General features: G+C 43.0%; 1 protein-coding gene across 15 annotated transcripts in view; it reads left to right on the forward strand.

Annotated features, from left to right (window-relative positions):
- Positions 1–18,451, forward strand: part of LOC135514179 (nuclear receptor corepressor 2-like) — a 131,930-nt gene that overhangs the window by 56,875 nt on the left and 56,604 nt on the right. For 12 of the 15 annotated variants that reach the window (XM_064937444.1, XM_064937458.1, XM_064937454.1 and 9 more), the window contains exons 5-6: positions 6,069–6,257; positions 12,961–13,077. In XM_064937444.1, coding sequence (XP_064793516.1) covers positions 6,069–6,257; positions 12,961–13,077 — 306 coding nt within the window. The remainder of the gene's footprint in view (positions 1–6,068; positions 6,258–12,960; positions 13,078–18,451) is intronic. The other 3 variants (XM_064937448.1, XM_064937449.1, XM_064937459.1) reach the window with 1 other exon arrangement.

Consider the following 18,451-nt stretch of genomic DNA (forward strand, 5'->3'; position numbering starts at 1 on the left):
TCGGATGCCAAACAATCGGATAGGGGATTCATCAGAGAAAATGACTTTACCCTAGTCCTCAGCAGTCCAATCCCTGTACCTTTTGCAGAATATCAGTCTGTCCCTGATGTTTTTCCTGGAGAGAAATTGCTCCTTTTCTACCCTTCTTGACACCAGGCCATCCTCCAAAAATCTTCACCTAACTGTGTGTGCAGATGCACTCGCACCTGCCTGCTGCCATTCCTGAGCAAGCTCTGTACTGATGGTGCCCCGATCCCGCAGCTGAATCAACTTTAGTAGACGGTCCTGGCACTTGATCGACTTTCTTGGGCGCCCTGAAGCTTTCTTCACAACAATTGAACCGCTCTCCTTGAAGTTCTTGATGATCTGATAAATGGTTGATTTAGGTGCAATCTTACTGGCAGCAAAATCCTTGCCTGTGAAGCCCTTTTTGTGCAAAGCAATGATGACTTCATGTGTTTCCTTGCAGGTAACCATGGTTGACAGAGGAAGAACAATGATTCCAAGCACCACCCTCCTTTTGAAGATTCCAGTCTGTTATTCAAACTCAATCAGCATGACAGAGTGATCTCCAGCCTTGTCCTCGTCAACACTCACACCTGTGTTAACGAAAGAATCACTAAGACGATGTCAGCTGGTCCTTTTGTGGAAGGTCTGAAATGCAGTGGAAATGTTTTTTTGGGGATTCAGTTCATTTGCATTGCAAAGAGGGACTATGCAATCCATTGCAATTCATCTGATCACTCTTCATAACATTCTGGAGTATATGCAGATTGCCATCATACAAGGCAGCAGACTTTGCGAAAATTAATATTTGTGTCATTCTCAACTTTTGGCCACGACTGTACACGTACACACAGTCCAAAAGTTAAAGTTGTTTGAGTTTGAATGGTATTAACCAGGGTATCTGATCTGCAGTGGGAACAGGCTTTAACATCGGGGTCACTTATTTTCACACTTTGTCTGCTAGCAGTGTGTGGAGACGTGCTGCTCTTCACAAGAACAGAGGACAGTCATGATGTAGGCCCTAGACATGGTGTGGGTCTCGACACTTGAATGCCCAGGAGAACTAACCCTCTTTTTGATTGATCGATATCCCCCTGAAACCCCTCCTGACCAAACACCTCAATGTCTCTCACAAACTCAAAGTCCTTGAGTTAACTCTGGTATAGGAGGTTGCAGAGCTGAAACGTGTAGCTTTTCAGACCGTTGTTCTGAAGGTCTTACCTTGTACCTACCATTTTATATGATATTTCAGTTCATTGAAGTAGGACTACAATTTCATCCTCCTACATTGCCTTTTCTATAGACATTATATCAAGGATTTTCCTTCAAAGTACAAACGCACAATCACGCAATATTTAGGCTAGGCTATCTCTTCTTTCATCTCGGCCAATTTTTACATCATTTCTCAGAGTGATGGATCCGAGACCGCCTCCTTACAAGCTAGTGACCACTTCCTTATTGTTTGAACTGCAGTTTGCCCCTTTCATCTATAACAAGGGGTTGTAGCAGCATGCCACATCTTTGATTAGAAAGGGAGACGCTTAGCAGCCAAAACAAGGCACTGGGAGGATTGTGTGCGTCTCATGTAATGGAAGTGTATGAATATCAGCCTGGAGCCTCGCCATTTCAGGCCCAGCTAGTCCGTTCAACCCCTTTCCTCCCGGTGACATTTCAGCTAGAGTAGGTCTAGTGAGCAGCTGACTTAGCCTGCCTGCTTCCTCCAGATTAGTGTTATAATGCTCATTTTAGCAGTTTAAAAATAACACCAAACTAAACCCGAAGCTGGATCAAACACACATACCTTACGCAGGAGGAAACATGGTTCCCACTCAATGACACTTCTATTTTCTTGCTGTCTCCCCCACACATACACTCACGGTGTGTTGGCGGGAGTTTACAATTGGGGGATCAGTGGCTTATTGGGAGTTGTTGGTTTAAGATGCTATAGTTCTTTTCAGCAAAGCTTCCCATGTGTGTAACATGAATAACCTTTGGAGTGTTGCTTCTCTCATCCTTGGCTGAGATTAGGATGTACAGTTCTATAACTGTCAAATACCTAGTCCATGCTTGTAAAATGACAAGCTACACTGAACAATTATGGACTATAGTCCTCTTTGCCTGTCCCTGTTGTATACAGTACAGTATGTGTAAGTTAGTTGAAATGGAGACAGGGCGCACCTCACCTGCTGACAATGTTCTTTCTCAGAGAAGTATGTCACGAACCGGCTCAAAGCCCGTAACAAAGGGAGACAACAGTGGAGACAACAGTATATTTATTAACCAAAGCAACTAAGGAAAATATACAATGGTGTGTGTAATCAGTAATCAGTAGTGTAAGTGAGTGTTTTGCATGAATGTGATAATGCAGGGTGTTGAAAGGTGCCAAAGCAAACAAACAAAAGGCCACCAAGATACACAACACAATCTACAATGGTGTCTGCATGGAGAGAGTCTCCTCCATGAATGTGGAAGAGGTCTATTTATCCTGGGACACACCTGGCCCAGGTGTTTCCCATGTAGCTGACGACCCTCCCCAACTCCGCCCACCGGCATCCTAATAAGGAAACAAGAACAAAGACAGAATACGGCAGACAGAGTGGGAGGGTCGTCACAAGTACAGCATGTAAGCTGACCAAGCACAAAGCAAAACCCTCCTGCAGACATGCATCAGCAATATCACTGAGACCACTGGGGTTCCCCAACTGGTGGCCCGTGTGATGAATTTGGACCGCGGGTTATTTTATTTGGCCCCTCAAGTTTTCTGAGCAAAACATAAATAAAGAAAGAAAATCAGTTCCAAGTGATTTACATTTTTTGGAAATCTATTTCAAATGCATACTAGAGGGATATATATACAGTGCCTTGCGAAAGTATTCGGCCCCCTTGAACTTTACGACCTTTTGCCACATTTCAGGCTTCAAACATAAAGATATAAAACTGTATTTTTTTTGTGAAGAATCAACAACAAGTGGGACACAATCATGAAGTGGAACAACATTTATTGGATATTTCAAACTTTTTTAACAAATCGTCAAATACATACACACACACACACACACACACACACACACACACACACACACACACACACACACACACACACACACACACACACACACACACACACAAAACAAAAGTATATATATATATATATACACACACACACACACACAAAAGTATGTCGACATCCCTTCAAAACAATGGATTCGGCTATTTCACCCGTTTCTGACAGGTGTATAAAATCGAACACACATTCATGCAATCTACATAGACAAACATTGGCAGTAGAATCTCCTTACTGAAGAGCTCAGTGACTTACCGTGGCACCGTCACAGGATACCACATTTCCAAGAAGTCAGTTTGTCCAATTTCTGCCCTGCTTGAGCTGCCCCGGTCAACTGTAAGTGCAGGTATTGTGAAGTGGAAATGTCTAGGAGCAACAACTGCGTAGCTGCGAAGTGGTAGGCCACACAAGCTCACAGAACGGGACCGCTGAAGTGCGTAGCATGTAAATATCGTCTGTCCTCGGTTGCAACACTCACTACTGAGTTCCAAACTGCCTCTGGAAGCAACGTCAGCTCAAGAACTGTTCGTCGGGAGCTTCATAAAATGGGTTTCCATGGCCGAGCAGCCGCACACAAGCCTAGGTTCACCATGCGCAATGCCAAGCGTCGACTGGAGTGGTGTTAAGCTTGCCGCCATTGAATTCTAGAGCAGTGAAAATGCCTATTCTAGGGTGATGAATCATAGTTCACCATCTGGCAGTCCAACAGACGGAATCTGAGTTTGGCAGATGCCAGGAGAACACTACCTGCATAGTGGCAACTGTAAAGTTTGGTGGAGGAATAATGGTCCGGGGCTGTTTTTCATAGTTTGGGTAAGACCCCTTAGTTCCAGTGAAGGGAAATCGTAATGCTACAGAATACAGTGACATTCTATATGTCTCTCTGATTTCAACTTTCTGCCAACAGTTTGGGGAAGGCCCTTTCCTGTTTCAGCATGACAATGCCCCCGTGAACAAAGTGAGGTCCTTACAGAAATCGTTTGTTGACATCAGTGTGGAATAACTTGACTTGCCTGCACATAGCCCTGACCTCAACCCCATCGAACACCTTTTGGGATGAATTGGAACGCTGACTGCAAGTCAGGCCTAATCGCACACCATCAGTGCCTGACCTCACTAATGCTCTTGTGGCTGAATGGAAGCATGTCCCCGCAGCAATGTTCCAACATCTAGTGGAAAGCCTTTCCAGAAGAGTGGAGGCTGTTACAGCAGCAAAGGGGGACCAACTCGATTTAATGACCATGATTTTGGAATGAGATCTAAACAAATCAAATCTTATTTGTCACATGCTCCGAATACAGCAGCCCTACCATGAAATGCTTACTTTCAAGCCCTTAACCAACAATGCAGTTCAAGAAATAGAGTTAAGAAAATATTTACTAAATAAACTAAAGTAAAAAATAATAAAAAGTAACATAATAAAATATCAATAACAAGGCTATGTACAGGGGGTACCGGTACAGAGTCGATGTGCGGGGTTACAGGTTAGTCAAGGCAATTTGGACAAGTAGGTAGGGGTAAAGTGACTGCATAGATAATAAACAGTGAGTAGCAGCAGTGTAAAACCAAAGATGTTTGACGTGCAGATGTCCGCATACTTTTGGTCATTTAGTGTATGTGATAGTAAACAAGGCTCGATTAAAAAAAAAAAAAAATGTTTAGGTAAATAATATATCTGTTTGGGCTTCTTGCGGTCAATTTGCAGTCTTCAAATGATTTGTAATTATGTTCCGGCCCCCTGACCATACGCTCTAGATAAAATGGCCAGTGGCTGAATCTAGTTGATGATTCCTGCACCAGACTATGCAGCTAAGTGGGCATCTCTGGATCCAAGGTACAACTCAGCCCATCCATTCAGTTCTATGTACAGAAGGGATCCCCCCCCGGGTTTGTCCTGGGAACTGTGTATTTCATCCATCAAATCAAACCAAAAATCCTCACTGAGCCAGGTTCCGTGTTCTTAGAATATACCTGGTTGTAGCCGGATTTAATATTCGTTAGTCACCGAGACACTGACACAAGCTTTTATTACCCAGAGGACTTCATTATCATAGCGTGCCGCTGCCTTCCCCAAGGAGATGTAACCAGGGTGTTTAGATCACGTGTCTATCGGAGTAAACCATGTCACAGACCATAACAGAGGGGAGAGGGAGAGAGAAAGACCGAGACAGAGATGCAGCATGTCATTGTTGCCTCTAAACCAGTTACAGAATTTGGCTGGGCCAGTTTAGCGTTGCTGTCTAATCAATGGCTACAATCTAAACATAGGAATAGATCCATCTATTTGCATCCATCTGGGTTCAGGCCTTTCTAGAAGTTCACCTTATAACTGTATACTTTGTGTTCTGTTTGCCAAGCAACCTGATAATTTGCATAATGGACTAAGTAAGCAGTGTTAGTATTGTGAAACACCTATAAACTGATGAGTTAACGTCCTCTGTCAGGGGTTCCCAAACCTTGTCCCTTCGGGGCCCCCTTTCCAGGATCGGGGAACATCACATACAGAATTCTGTGGGCACAAGCATTGTTCATGACAGACTGTTCAGACTCCTCTTATTGGTGAAGAAAATTCAGCAAGTTTAAGGATTATTTCCTGCAATTCTACACATTCGGTGCATAGAACATGTTGTAGTTTCAAAGCAAATTTTCTTGAAATTCTATACATTTTTCCATGTTTGTGTATTCATGTGATATTTGAGTGACAAAAAAAATTACACATCTATTGGCAAAAAATTAATTAATTAAAAACGTTAGCTGACATGGCCTAGTGGATCTGGACATTTCTGACAAGTTATACATGGCTCTCTAAGTTATGCAATGACTAACATGACAAGAGGAACTGATGATGCACTACCCAATTTTGAAAATGCACTGTTTGTATTCTACTATTACACCTTTCAAGAGTAAGTTTAAAGCTTTAAACTTACTCTTGAACCCCTCGCGCCCCGCCCCCTAGTTTGGGAACCACTACTCTATGTCAACTCTTATCTTCCTCCAGGACCGGGGCAGCTCCATGGGGAAGCTGGAGCCAATCTCCCCCGTCAGCCCGGCCCAGATGGACCCTGATCTGGACCTGGTGCCCGCTCGCTTCTCCAAGGAGGAGCTCATCCAGAACATGGATCGTGTGGACCGGGAGATTACAATGGTGGAGCAACAGATCTGCAAGCTACGCAAGAAACAGGTACAGGTACCGTACAACCATGGCTTAGGTCCTCTTCACTACGGTTTGTTTGGTGCTTGTCTGTTTGTAATTTATGAGACTGTGTTTAGATAATGGTTTTAGATTTGGTACCAAGTGCAATCAGGTATATCAATCAATCAAATGTATTTAAAAAGCCCTTCTTACATCAGCCGATGTCACAGTGCTGTACAGAAACACAGCCTAAAACCCCCTAACGGCAAGCAATGCAGATGTAGAAACACGGTGGCTAGTAAAAACTCCCTAAAAAGGCCAGAATCTAGGAAGGAACCTAGAGAACCAGGCTCTGAGGGGTGATGGGTGGAGATTATAACAGAACATGGCAAATATGTTCAAACTTTCACAGATGACCAGCAGGGTCAGATAATAATAATAATCACAGTGGTTGTCGAGGGTGCAACAGGTCAGCACCTCAGGAGTAAATGTCAGTTGGCTTTTCATAGCCGATCATTCAGAGTTAGAGACAGCAGGTGCGGTAGAGAGAGAGCGAGAGAGTCGAAAACAGCAGGTCCGGGACAAGGTAGCACGTCCGGTGAACAGGTCAGGGTTCCATAGCCGCAGGCAGAACAGTTGAAACTGGAGCAGCAGCACGACCAGGTGGACTGGGGACAGCAAGGAGTCATCAGGTCAGGTAGTCCTGAGGCATGGGGCTAAGGTAGTCCTGAGGTCCCCCGAGATAAGAGAGAGAGGAGAAGGAGAGAAAAGAGAGAGGGAGCATACTTAAATTCACATAGGACACCGGATAAGACAGGAGAAATACTCCAGATATAACAGACTGACCCTAGCCCCCCGACACAAACTATTGCAGCATAAATACTGGAGGCTGAGACAGGATCTATATACTTTATCTTCTAAGGATGACCTAAGTGTCTATCCGTGTCATTATTTCTCATTGCGCCTGAATTTCTTTGACAGTGCGTGGCCTACACTGTGTGTTTACTGTCAGCGTGTTCTCTGACAGTTCCAGCAGTCTCCCTGAAAATGCTCCCATCTGTGGTTAAATCCATTATCCCTCTCATTGCCTGTCTTCAGTGGGTTTTCACACAGTAAAGCCTTGAGCCCAGACATGGTTATATTGCTGTAATTATTGTACTAAGCTACTACTGTAGTTAGGGCTCACTCAGCCTGCCACAGTGCTCTGCTTCATGGCAGTTGCTTTCTCTTCTCCTTTAACTTTCTCCTCTCTTCCTTTTTTTTAGGAGAAATGTAGGTTAAAAAAATAAATACACAAGCCATAAATAACAGCTCCCCCCGGGGGAGAGGAGGATTATGGCGGAGGTTTTGTGACTGTTTAACCACTCGTATTCCTTCCTCGCCGTCTCCCTCTTGGCTGCCTGCCACATCATGTTTTATAGAATTAGTCACAGGCCTCGCTCAACCACCCAACCCCCACCACCCTAGACCATGCACTCTACGCAAGTGTGCCGATATCTCCAGCCTTCCCTACCCCTCTCACTTCTCTTCTCTGGCTGGCACTCAACACGCTTCTTCTTAAATCTAGGCCACCTGCAACCCATGACATGGCCCGCTGTGGGAGGGGAAAGAGTATGGCTGGGCGATATATCAAATTAATTTGATCCATTCGATTTAGTTTTTGCCCAATATTCCAAATGCCTCAAGAATGTATTTTCTTTTTTTTTTTCCTTTTCTTCTTTTTTTATTATGAGCGTTTATGTCCGCTGGTTCTCATGTTGTCTTTTAGGTCTCGTCTCCTTTGCGCCTTCTGTGCTGTGTGCACCTTCCCATTTACACCAGAGATTTGTATATGGGGCGGCAGGGTAGCCTAGTGGTTAGAGCGTTGGACTAGTAACCGGAAGTTTGCAAGTTCAAACCCCCGAGCTGACAAGGTACAAATCTGTCGTTCTGCCCCTGAACAGGCAGTTAACCCACTGTTCCTAGGCTGTCATTGTAAATAAGAATTTGTTCTTAACTGACTTGCCTAGTAAAATAAAGGTAAAATAAAAAAAATAAAAATAAATATTATGACGACATGCACATGTCTCCTACCTAATAATGGGATTTGTTGTGCCAAAGGCAGGAAGGCAGGTGACAAGCTTAGGTCCAAAATAAGCCCATAAAAACGCATTGGGCTTATTTTGGATGGATTTTTAGTGAGAGTGAAGCCTCTCGCTTTGCCTCTTCCTCTATGGTTTACACACACCAAGCCCCTGTCGCTCACAATAACAAAGAGGAGAGATCACTTTTTCCTCTCCGACAAGCGGTTTCAACTCGCTATTTGCATTTGAGGTTTGGTCCAACAGAATGGGTCTTATGGACACCAAAACACATTGAGACATTGTTTTACTGTAGTAGAGGAGAAATGAACCTTTATCTAACAAACCCTTTATGGTTCATCTACTCAAATTGTGCACAAAGCAGAAACCACTAAAACGACCATATCAATGAACCCGGATTCGGGAAAATTAATGCTCAGTTTGTCGCACACATTCAAGTACTGCTGATATAATTTTAGCCAAAGACTGTTATACTAGCTGTCCAGTCTGTTTTATAATTGTGCAATAAGCATAAAACGGTTATACAAGGAATTGGCAACTCATTCTCGTTCTGTGAAATGAGGTAGGCCCCTTGATTTCAACATTTGAACAAAGTATATAGGCTAGCATGCTGTTGAATCAGTTGAAGGACTGAAGGGTGTGTTCATAACAACTCAACTGTTATACTTTGTTAGCTAGCAAATAGATCCAAGTTGGTTCAACTGGAAATCTAAAGCTGGCTACTCACTAACGTGGTGCTTGAGAGATTGTTCATGAGACCTGGGTTAATTCTCTCTAGCCTAATACCTGCTACAACAAGTTAGTCATTATTAGTGAATGTGCATTAGGCATGGTTCTGGACATTTCTTTTTTTATAAAAAAAAAAGGTAATTTTCATAGACCGATTTCCAAGCCAGATCAGTGATTATTGCAAGAAGCAGGTTAATGGTTGTTGAAGGCTTATATTTAGCCTAGGTATGTCTTCACAACCCCTACATTCATTAGATCATTACTGACTGTTTGCACTGCATTTGACCTTTTTAATTGTACAACAAAGCTTATTTCTTTCTTTCTTTATCTCTATATATATATATATATATATATATATATATATATATATATTTTATTTATTTATTTATTTATTGTGAATAGCCCATAAGTTTGAAAAAATCGAGCCAGCGGAGGAGGAATGCGAGGGATGGGCTGTGGTGGGTGGCAGCCGAGAAGAGAGCGAGCGTGGTGAGGTCCAGTGAATGATTGAGAGAGTAAGCTCTGCTACCTAGAAAAATAAATCAAACCCCCCTCAACAAACGCTATGTTTTTTTTTGAATGGATGTTTTCTTTTTTTAACTATTCAACCCCACCCCCCGCCATAGTGCTTTCCTCCGCACAGCTCTCCAAGTATTAAAACATCTGGAGCAATTAAGTAGTGTGGTAAAACTTTATTTAAAGAGTTCTGGCAGAGTGTGGGCCTGGGATCAGGTTACAGCCAGCCTGTGTTGTGTCAGCCAGGCTCAGGACGGCTAGTTTATTTTATTTTACTCCATGGTGGGTTTAGGAAGAGAAGGGGGTTCTGGGAATGTTTGTGTTTTCCTCCCCAGATGCTTATCCAGCCCGATTGGGGCACAGGATGATCCATCACGCGCCATTCTGCTGGGGATCCTCTGGGGGCCCAGGGCCAGCTTTCTCTCCCCCTATTGAGCCCCTGGCCTCTTTCAGGGGAAAGGGGGGAAGAAGGGGACTGGATCTAGTTTAGATCACCTCCCAGCACAGCAGGCAGTACACTGACAGGGAGTCCCAGCCCCCAGTGAAAGAGCTTCACTAACACCCCTGGCTGGGCCACTAACAGACCCGCAGCTCTGCTGCCACATACAACCAACAGCCTCTTGTCTGTTTATGCCAAGTGTCTTATTATTCCTACTTACCTATCCTGTTTATTGGAGCATCATACATTTATTCCACTTTAGAAATGTTACTTGAAGATGTAATCAACTGTTATGTCAGTTACTGGTGATCTACGATTGTGCCTTTGCACTGAGGAGGCCATAATGTCACCACTTAATACACATTGTGAACATAATGGATCAGTTCAATGGACGCTGGCATGACCACTGTGCTGTTGCTTTGACTATGTTCTGGCAATTGTTACATAGGAACTTAACTGGGAGGAAAGATGTTAAACTTTTTACATTTGTATCACAAGCAAGATTTGTGCAATTCATGATGACATTTGCAATAGTAGGCCCTTTTTAGAACTATATATTCTTTCAGTAAGACACTGATCTGTGAACCGTACATGATACAGTAACATATAGGTGTTCATATACTCCTTAGTGTTCTCTCAAAAAGGAAGTATGTCTGGATTCTGAAATTCACATTTTCACATTTATAAAAAAATATTAATATCTCAGCTAACCTTTTTGGTTTTTGCTTATTTAAAAAATATATATATCTTACTCTACAAACATGTCAAATTTCCAGAGTGGACTCTGTGGTACCTAAAAATGGACACTATAAGCCATTAATCAATCATAGCCCTCCTTTAGAATTGCAAGTTCAGCAAGTAATCAGCAGAGGGAGTTCTCTTTGAATCCATTTTCCCATTCACCGTGTTGGTGGTGCTGATAAAATTGATCATACCTTCAAAATTAGCAGGGTACCCATTTGGGAAATTTAAGTTACATGTAGAATATATTGTTCCAAACGTATATGTCTTAACATGAACAAAATAAAAAAAGGGTCATTTTGAGATATTAATATTTTGTTATGTTTTAATAAATGAATGTGATTCTCCCACCCCTTCAGAATCAAAGCATACTCTGTATTTCTGACTCGGAGCACACTATAAGAAGTATAATTACACCAAGATGTTATCTGTATCATGTACGGTTCACAAATCATAGGCTCATACTGGAAGCGTATAGGTCTAAAAAAGGGCCTAAAATGGCCTCTGTCATCACGATTTTCTCAAATGGTTTGTGATTCAAATGTAAAAAAGCATTTAAAAACGCCTTCCTTCCAATGAAGCTTCTATGTGAGAATTGCCAGAACATTCTGAGATACCAAAAATATGTTCCGCTCCCGCTGGTGTGGAATCGCCCCCAAATGCTTTGTCTCCTCAGTACTACTCTCACTCTCTTCTCTGGCATGGGGCCGACCCTGGCTTTGTTTACTCCATGTTGTGGTAATCAGAATTAGAATACTGTAAGTTAATAGGATCTCTGTGGTGGTAAGTTAACCCTCTGATTAACCGGACCCAGGGGAGTTAACACTAGAACCGATGGGCCTTTCAGCCTATAAGTACCCGCTAGAGAATGTTGTCGGGCATCCCCTTGAGCATATACATCAGATTCATAGAAACCCACAAGACACCAACGCTTAATAAATTGGACATAAACAATTGTAAAGGATGAATTGCATGACGAAATCGGCTGTTCGTGGGTATATGTTCATGAAAAGATATTAAAACATGTCATTTGTTTGGATAGAGCCAGGGATCTGTTTTGTATTATTCTACAAAGGCTTACTGCAACATGTATAGCCTATTCCGTTTCCCTTCCAATAAAAACATTAGTGTAATACATCTGATCAATTGTATTTATAGATTTGACTAGTAAAAGAGTTTCTAGTAAGTAATACAGTCCAGTTACAGCTTCTCACAGGCTCAGGCATGGGAGGCAGAGGCTCAAAGTCAACGTCAGAATGAGATGAAGACCCCACATTTGATCGTTCAAATTCAATCACCTTCCTCATGCTCATCATTCAGTCCCATTTAAATTCAACTGGGAAGTCACGTCTCAATGGTCAGTTTTGGGTTTCTGTCGCCCATTCATCCGTTTGACGTCATTCATTCAGTGAGGAAAGCGGCGTATTAGCGCCTGGGTACCGAGGCCCTACGGCAGATATTGTCTTAGCACCTTAAGGTCGTAATCAGTGGGAAAAAAACTACAAACAACAACAGGTTAACAGCCTCTAAATACGTTTCTGTTTGTGATTTGTAAAATTCTGACAACTGAGCAATGTACCAATATGTAGGAAAAGTCAGGGATGGAGGACGTAGCTTTTTTTGTTGTTGCAGATTGTTAATAAAACCTAAATCAAACGTCAGTGGCCGTTGTCCTATTTGATATTCATAAGGATCCCCATTAGCAGCTGCAAAAGCATCAGCTACTCTTCCTGTGGTCCACGTGAAACATGACACGTAGTACAGAACAATATTAGTCATGGACTGAAATGCGTAGATTTAAAGTGTCACACAGCCTACATATCAGTACATTCACACAATATCTAGGTCTAATACATAGTACAGTGAAAATTACATTACAAGATATATAAAATGGCTGCGTCTTTTCACAGTCCCCTTTGTGCGGTAAGGTGTTTTTTTAACTGGATGTTCAAGTGTTAAGCTATTTGCAGTTAATAGGACAGTTAGGCACATCATTGCTGGAGATGAGGAGCAAGAGGGGGAGGAGCTACACACTGCTTGAGTAACCTGTCTCCACGGAAACAGAGGAGCACAAAAGTGCTGCAGGATCGGGCCTTTTGCCTTTGTTCATGGCTTGTGATGATAACCTTTTATCTGTCATCTTTCTCTTGCATGTTCTTCTCCCCCAATCTGATTTAAAGGGACATCTTGCCTGCACACTTTGTTCACCAGTAACTGTGTGTGTTTGTGTGTGTGTGTGTGTGACCTGTAGCAACAGCTGGAGGAGGAGGCAGCAAAGCCCCAGGAGCCGGAGCGGTCCATGATCTCCCCTCCGCCCAGCGAGGCCAAGCACCGTAGCCTGGTGCAGATCATCTACGACGAAAACAGGGTCAGTACCATCGTACACACACACTTACTGCTTTCTCTCTGTGTAATTATCTGCATCTCAATCAGTGCATGGGGCTGGAATTGCTGTAATCAGTGCTAATAACCTCACTGTTGGCTAGTGTTAGAATACACGTCGCAAGCTCTCCCCTGTGTCACATTGAGTATGTTTACATGAACACTAATAATTCGATAATCAACTGATTATCGCAATAGTCGCGTAAACACTTCTCTCTGCTCATCTTGATCAGCCTAAGGTCAAAATCGACATAGGCATAAACCGATTAAAATAGCTGTTTTTCTGAGAAATCTTTAGAATTATTAGTACATGTAAACAGCTTAATCGTCATTCTGTCGGTGTTTTTGATCTGCGCATGTACCGTAGCGCAAGCCTCCCTCTTATGTGTGTGGGAAGTGAATTCTGACAGTCAGCTTCTTAGAAATAGTTTTCACATACAAACTTTATATGTCCCAACTCCGAATCAATTAGGCTTCAAAAAAATAACAGTTATTTGACATGACATTTATCGAATGTTTATTTTTATTGGGGATTTCCTGCACAAGTCCCATCAGGTAGCCTGATTTCAGATGTGTCCATGTAGACAGGATTATTAGGGAAGGTGATCTTCTTGCGAAGCATCTAAACATTTTAAACAAATGTTTATTCAATTAATCTGACTATCCACAATCTAATTGTGTGCACGTAACCAACTATCATCATTATGGCCTTTAGTTGTTGGCGGGATGATGAGTGAGTTTTAGTAATGGTTTTGCTCATTATCTTAGATCATTTTGAATGAATGTTGCTGTCTGACTGAAATTGTGTTATTTGATTTTATCTGGTCTTTTTGGGGTCACAGAAATAGGTTGAGATTGAGGCGGAAGCTGTGGAGGAAGTAGAGTGGGAGCATCTGGATGTAGTGTAGAGGAAGTCTCTGACAGCTCTTTGATGATGAAACACTAGTATGGTAGACTGTCACTTGGCTTCTCCCTTGAAAAATAGGAATCCTGCTGTTTGAGAACCTAATTAATCATTTGAAGGCCACATGGAACGTTTTTTTTTTGTGTTGAGTTTTGCTATGACCAAGATTGATATTCTGTGAAGAGATAAAACTCTGAGCTCTGTCATTGCTGTTACTTAGCTCGACAGTACTGTCAAATGCAACTGTCAATAGAGAGGTGGAAAGGCTGTATTAGAAGGTATTCATTCATTAGCCTCCCAGTCTTATTGAAATACCAGGCAAAGTTCTCCTGTCTGATGGTGTAGTCTGCCAAAGGTCAGCATCATTTAGCAGGTGAACCATTTTCTCTTTTTTGTCTTTAATTTTAAAATTGTCTGAATGTAAGAATGTCATACAGGTTTACGTCTACCAATGTAGTTTGTTTTGATGAGTAGGATATTATGTAGTAGTAGTTAAAGCAGTCATTTCCAATACTCTTAGTCCACCTAGTGGTGAGCACTGCTCCATGCACACACAAAACTGTATAAAACTGATTGTGTTGATTGCAATAGTATATCGTTGTACAGGGTCTTCTCCCACTCATCGTACAGACTCCAGATGGTCCCCTGTATGTCCTGCAGCATACCACCCTGCATCCCACTGCTGGCTGGCTTCTGAAACTAAGCAGGGTTGGTCTTGGTCAGTCTCTAGATGGGAGACCAGATGCTGTTGGAAGTGGTGTTGGAGGACCAGTAAGGGGCAGTCTTTCCTCTGGTCTAAAAAACATATCTCAATGCCCCAGAGCAGTGATTGGGGACATTGCCCTGTGCAGGGTGCCGTCTTTCGGGTGGGACGTTAAACGGGTGTCCTGACTCTCTGTGGTCACAAAAAGACCCCATGGCAGTTATCATAAGAGTAGGGGTTTTAACCCCGGTGTCCTGGCTAAATTCCCAATCTGGCCTTTATACCATCATGGCCACCTAATCATCCCCAGCTTACAATTGGCTCATTCATCCCCCTCCTCTTCACTGTAAATATTCCCCAGGTCATTGCTGTAATTGAGAATGTGTTCTCAATCAACTTATCTGGTAAAATAAGGGTTAAATGAAGTACTAATAATGTTGTGTAAGTGCCAGGATGGTCTTTATTTGACTCATTATCTATCCTGATACCTAGTCACTTTACCCTGCCTTCATGTACATTATCTTTCCTGATGCCTAGTCACTTTACCCTGCCTTCATGTACATTATCTACCTCAAATACCTTATTATTATCTTTCCTGATGCCTAGTCACTTTACCCTGCCTTCATGTACATTATCTCCCTCAAATACCTTATTATTATCTTTCCTGATGCCTAGTCACTTTACCCTGCCTTCATGTACATTATCTTTCCTGATGCCTAGTCACTTTACCCTGCCTTCATGTACATTATCTACCTCAAATACCTTATTATTATCTTTCCTGATGCCTAGTCACTTTACCCTGCCTTCATGTACATTATCTTTCCTGATGCCTAGTCACTTTACCCTGCCTTCATGTACATTATCTTTCCTGATGCCTAGTCACTTTACCCTGCCTTCATGTACATTATCTACCTCAAATACCGTATTATTATCTTTCCTGATGCCTAGTCACTTTACCCTGCCTTCATGTACATTATCTTTCCTGATGCATCGTCACTTTACCCTGCCTTCATGTACATTATCTTTCCTGATGCATCGTCACTTTACCCTGCCTTCATGTATATTATCTACCTCAAATGCATCGTACCTCTACACCTTGATATGGTACTGGTACTCCCTGTATGTAGCTTCATTCTTGTGTATTTTATTCCTCATGTGTTAGTATTTTATTTTTATGCATTGTTGGGAAGGGATTGTATTTGGCGCATGTGACAAATAACATTTGATTTGATTCAGTGGCCATGTCAGAGTCTTCTAAAAGGTCAACTCTTAAACTAGTTATCTTCTATTATATACTAGAACAAGTCATTATCTGATAGAGACCTGCTGAAGACAATAGTACTGTATACCTTTCACCCCAGAGCTAAATCATAATGGCATGATTGACTCCATGCCGCAAGAGTTTGCTGAGCACCCATGTGATGATCTCAAAGCCTGGAAGTGTGTGGAGGACTCGTCCAATGTCCCTGACCTCTGGAACACTTCGCACCACCACACTGGCCCCACTCTCTCCCCAGACTATGTAAACAAAAATCTGACCTAATTATGTACGATTTGAGTTCTGTGTTCACCGAGATTACACCATTATATACACAGCCCTCTACAAGTCCCAGCCCAAAGGGATGGTGTGGCACAGTGACTGATGGTATGTTTGCAAATGTATTATGCAGGAAGGTGTATGTGACGAAGGCAAGGTAATCATGTCGTTTCTGGATATGTTCTCTCCTCTTTTGTGTACCTGCATGGGTGTTGATGTTTGTCTTTGGTCCCTTGCCCTCCTCAGCCTTTGTATAGGGTACTCTAGTATTGTTGGAGGGTGTGTGTGGCGGAGGGGTGTGTGTCGGGGAGGGGTGTTTGTGTGTGTTTCAGCACCTGGCTGTAATTACACCAGCCTCAGTAGCAGTAGCACTATCATAGTCCCTTGTAACACACACACACGGAACAGAGAGCCCTCAAAGCACTGCGCCTTTATTCTGGTTGTGCCACTATTAAACCCTCTCATTTTAATTACGTATCTTTTATGATGTAGCCCATATTTCCATTGTGTCGCTGGTGTCATCTGTCCCTGTGGGCTCAGTATCACCTCATCTCTGAGACAAGGAGACACCCACAGGCCTTTGTCAATGCCACTGGCAACGCCACTCATGTTCACTCATCTCATTAGAACATGGCTGCCTTGGATACATACAAGAGAGACAACTGGGACTCTCACTGGAACTGCACTACCATAGTTCCTTGTAGCACACACACATGGTACAGAGAGCCCTCAAGGCCCTGCACCTTCAGTCTGGTTGTGTCACTATTAAACCCTCTCGTTTTAATTTCGTATATATTATGATGTAACCAATATTTCCATTTTCTTTAGACGGAAAATGCTTCTTTGACTTCTGTTGGGAAAGAGCAGCGCAGTTAGTTTTCTGTTCAAGTGCCAGTCCTCCTGTCTAAGCACTAGGGGGCATGTTTGAAGTGGACTGGCCTCACTCACAATCACTGGTAATCTCATATCAGATGTGATTGGTTGAGATGGATTTGAGGAGGAACTGTAGCATGTCAAAGCTCCATGTTGATCAACACGGTGTTGTCATTACTCCTCTTAATTTAGCTTACACCTTTATCCCCTTTGTTGCCGATGCCCTTGAGTATAGTTTTTGATGCCCTTAATCGGACATACAATTCATGGCAAATGTACAGGCTGCATTTACAGGTCTTTATCTGTACAATATGGTGGACATAAAGGGGACAGTCCTAATCAGGAAATGGCAACATGTAGAGACGTTTCCAGTTCTCCCTCTTCTCTCACTCAGGATTAAATCCTTGTTAATTGCTGTCCATTAAACAGTCCTTAAAAAAATACATGTATTAGTAATCTGCAGAATGTCACAGCCTTCTTTTGGATGAGGAAGCATCGGAAAGAAAGGAAGGAAGGAAGAAAGAAAAAAGTGCGAGCATGGGGGGGGGAGGGAGAGAGAGCGCACCAGAGAGAGGGCGACAGAGCCAGAGAGAGGGCGACAGAGCCAGAGAGAGGGCGACAGGGCCAGAGAGAGGGCGACAGGGCCAGAGAGAGGGCGACAGGGCCAGAGAGAGGGCGACAGGGCCAGAGAGAGGGCGACAGGGCCAGAGAGAGGGCGACAGAGCCAGAGAGAGGGGTCAGCAGGTTGACGTTTGTCATGCATCTTGCCCTAGAGGAAGAACTGAGCAATTTCCATCTAGCCCATCTAGCAGAAACAAACATGGGATTTTTGGTTTTAATTTAAGGTTAGGGTTAGGCATTAGAGTCGGCAGTGTGTTTAGGGTTGAAAAAATAATACGATTTTGTGGCTGTGCCAGCTAGTGACCACTCTGCAGAGCTGCCTCCAAAACAACATTCAGGGACACTGCACACAGCACGTGACATGGCTAAATATAAATGTATAGAGCTCAGCTGAGTAGAGGTCATCTGTGATAGAGGTACAGAGATGGGGTTGTGCTTCTCTTCTTCACAATCACTGCCAACCTGTTCTGTTTTATCTCTTAAGCTTGTGTAGTGAAACCTCAACCTGAGCGCACTGCGAAGGAGAGATCTTTGTCTCTGTTTTGTCAGATGTTCCTTATGGAGAAGCACTGCAGCCATACAGTCTTGCACTCACTCTGTCAGTGTGTCACTCTTTCTCTTGCTCTTCCTCTCCCACTCTCCCACTCTCCCTCACCTGCTTGCTCTCGCTCTACCTCTCTCTGTCCCTCAGTGTGTGCTCGGGGAGGTGAGTAATCTTTTCT

The sequence above is a fragment of the Oncorhynchus masou genome, chromosome 25 (genome assembly GCF_036934945.1).
Source record: "Oncorhynchus masou masou isolate Uvic2021 chromosome 25, UVic_Omas_1.1, whole genome shotgun sequence".
Lineage (NCBI taxonomy): Eukaryota > Metazoa > Chordata > Actinopteri > Salmoniformes > Salmonidae > Oncorhynchus > Oncorhynchus masou.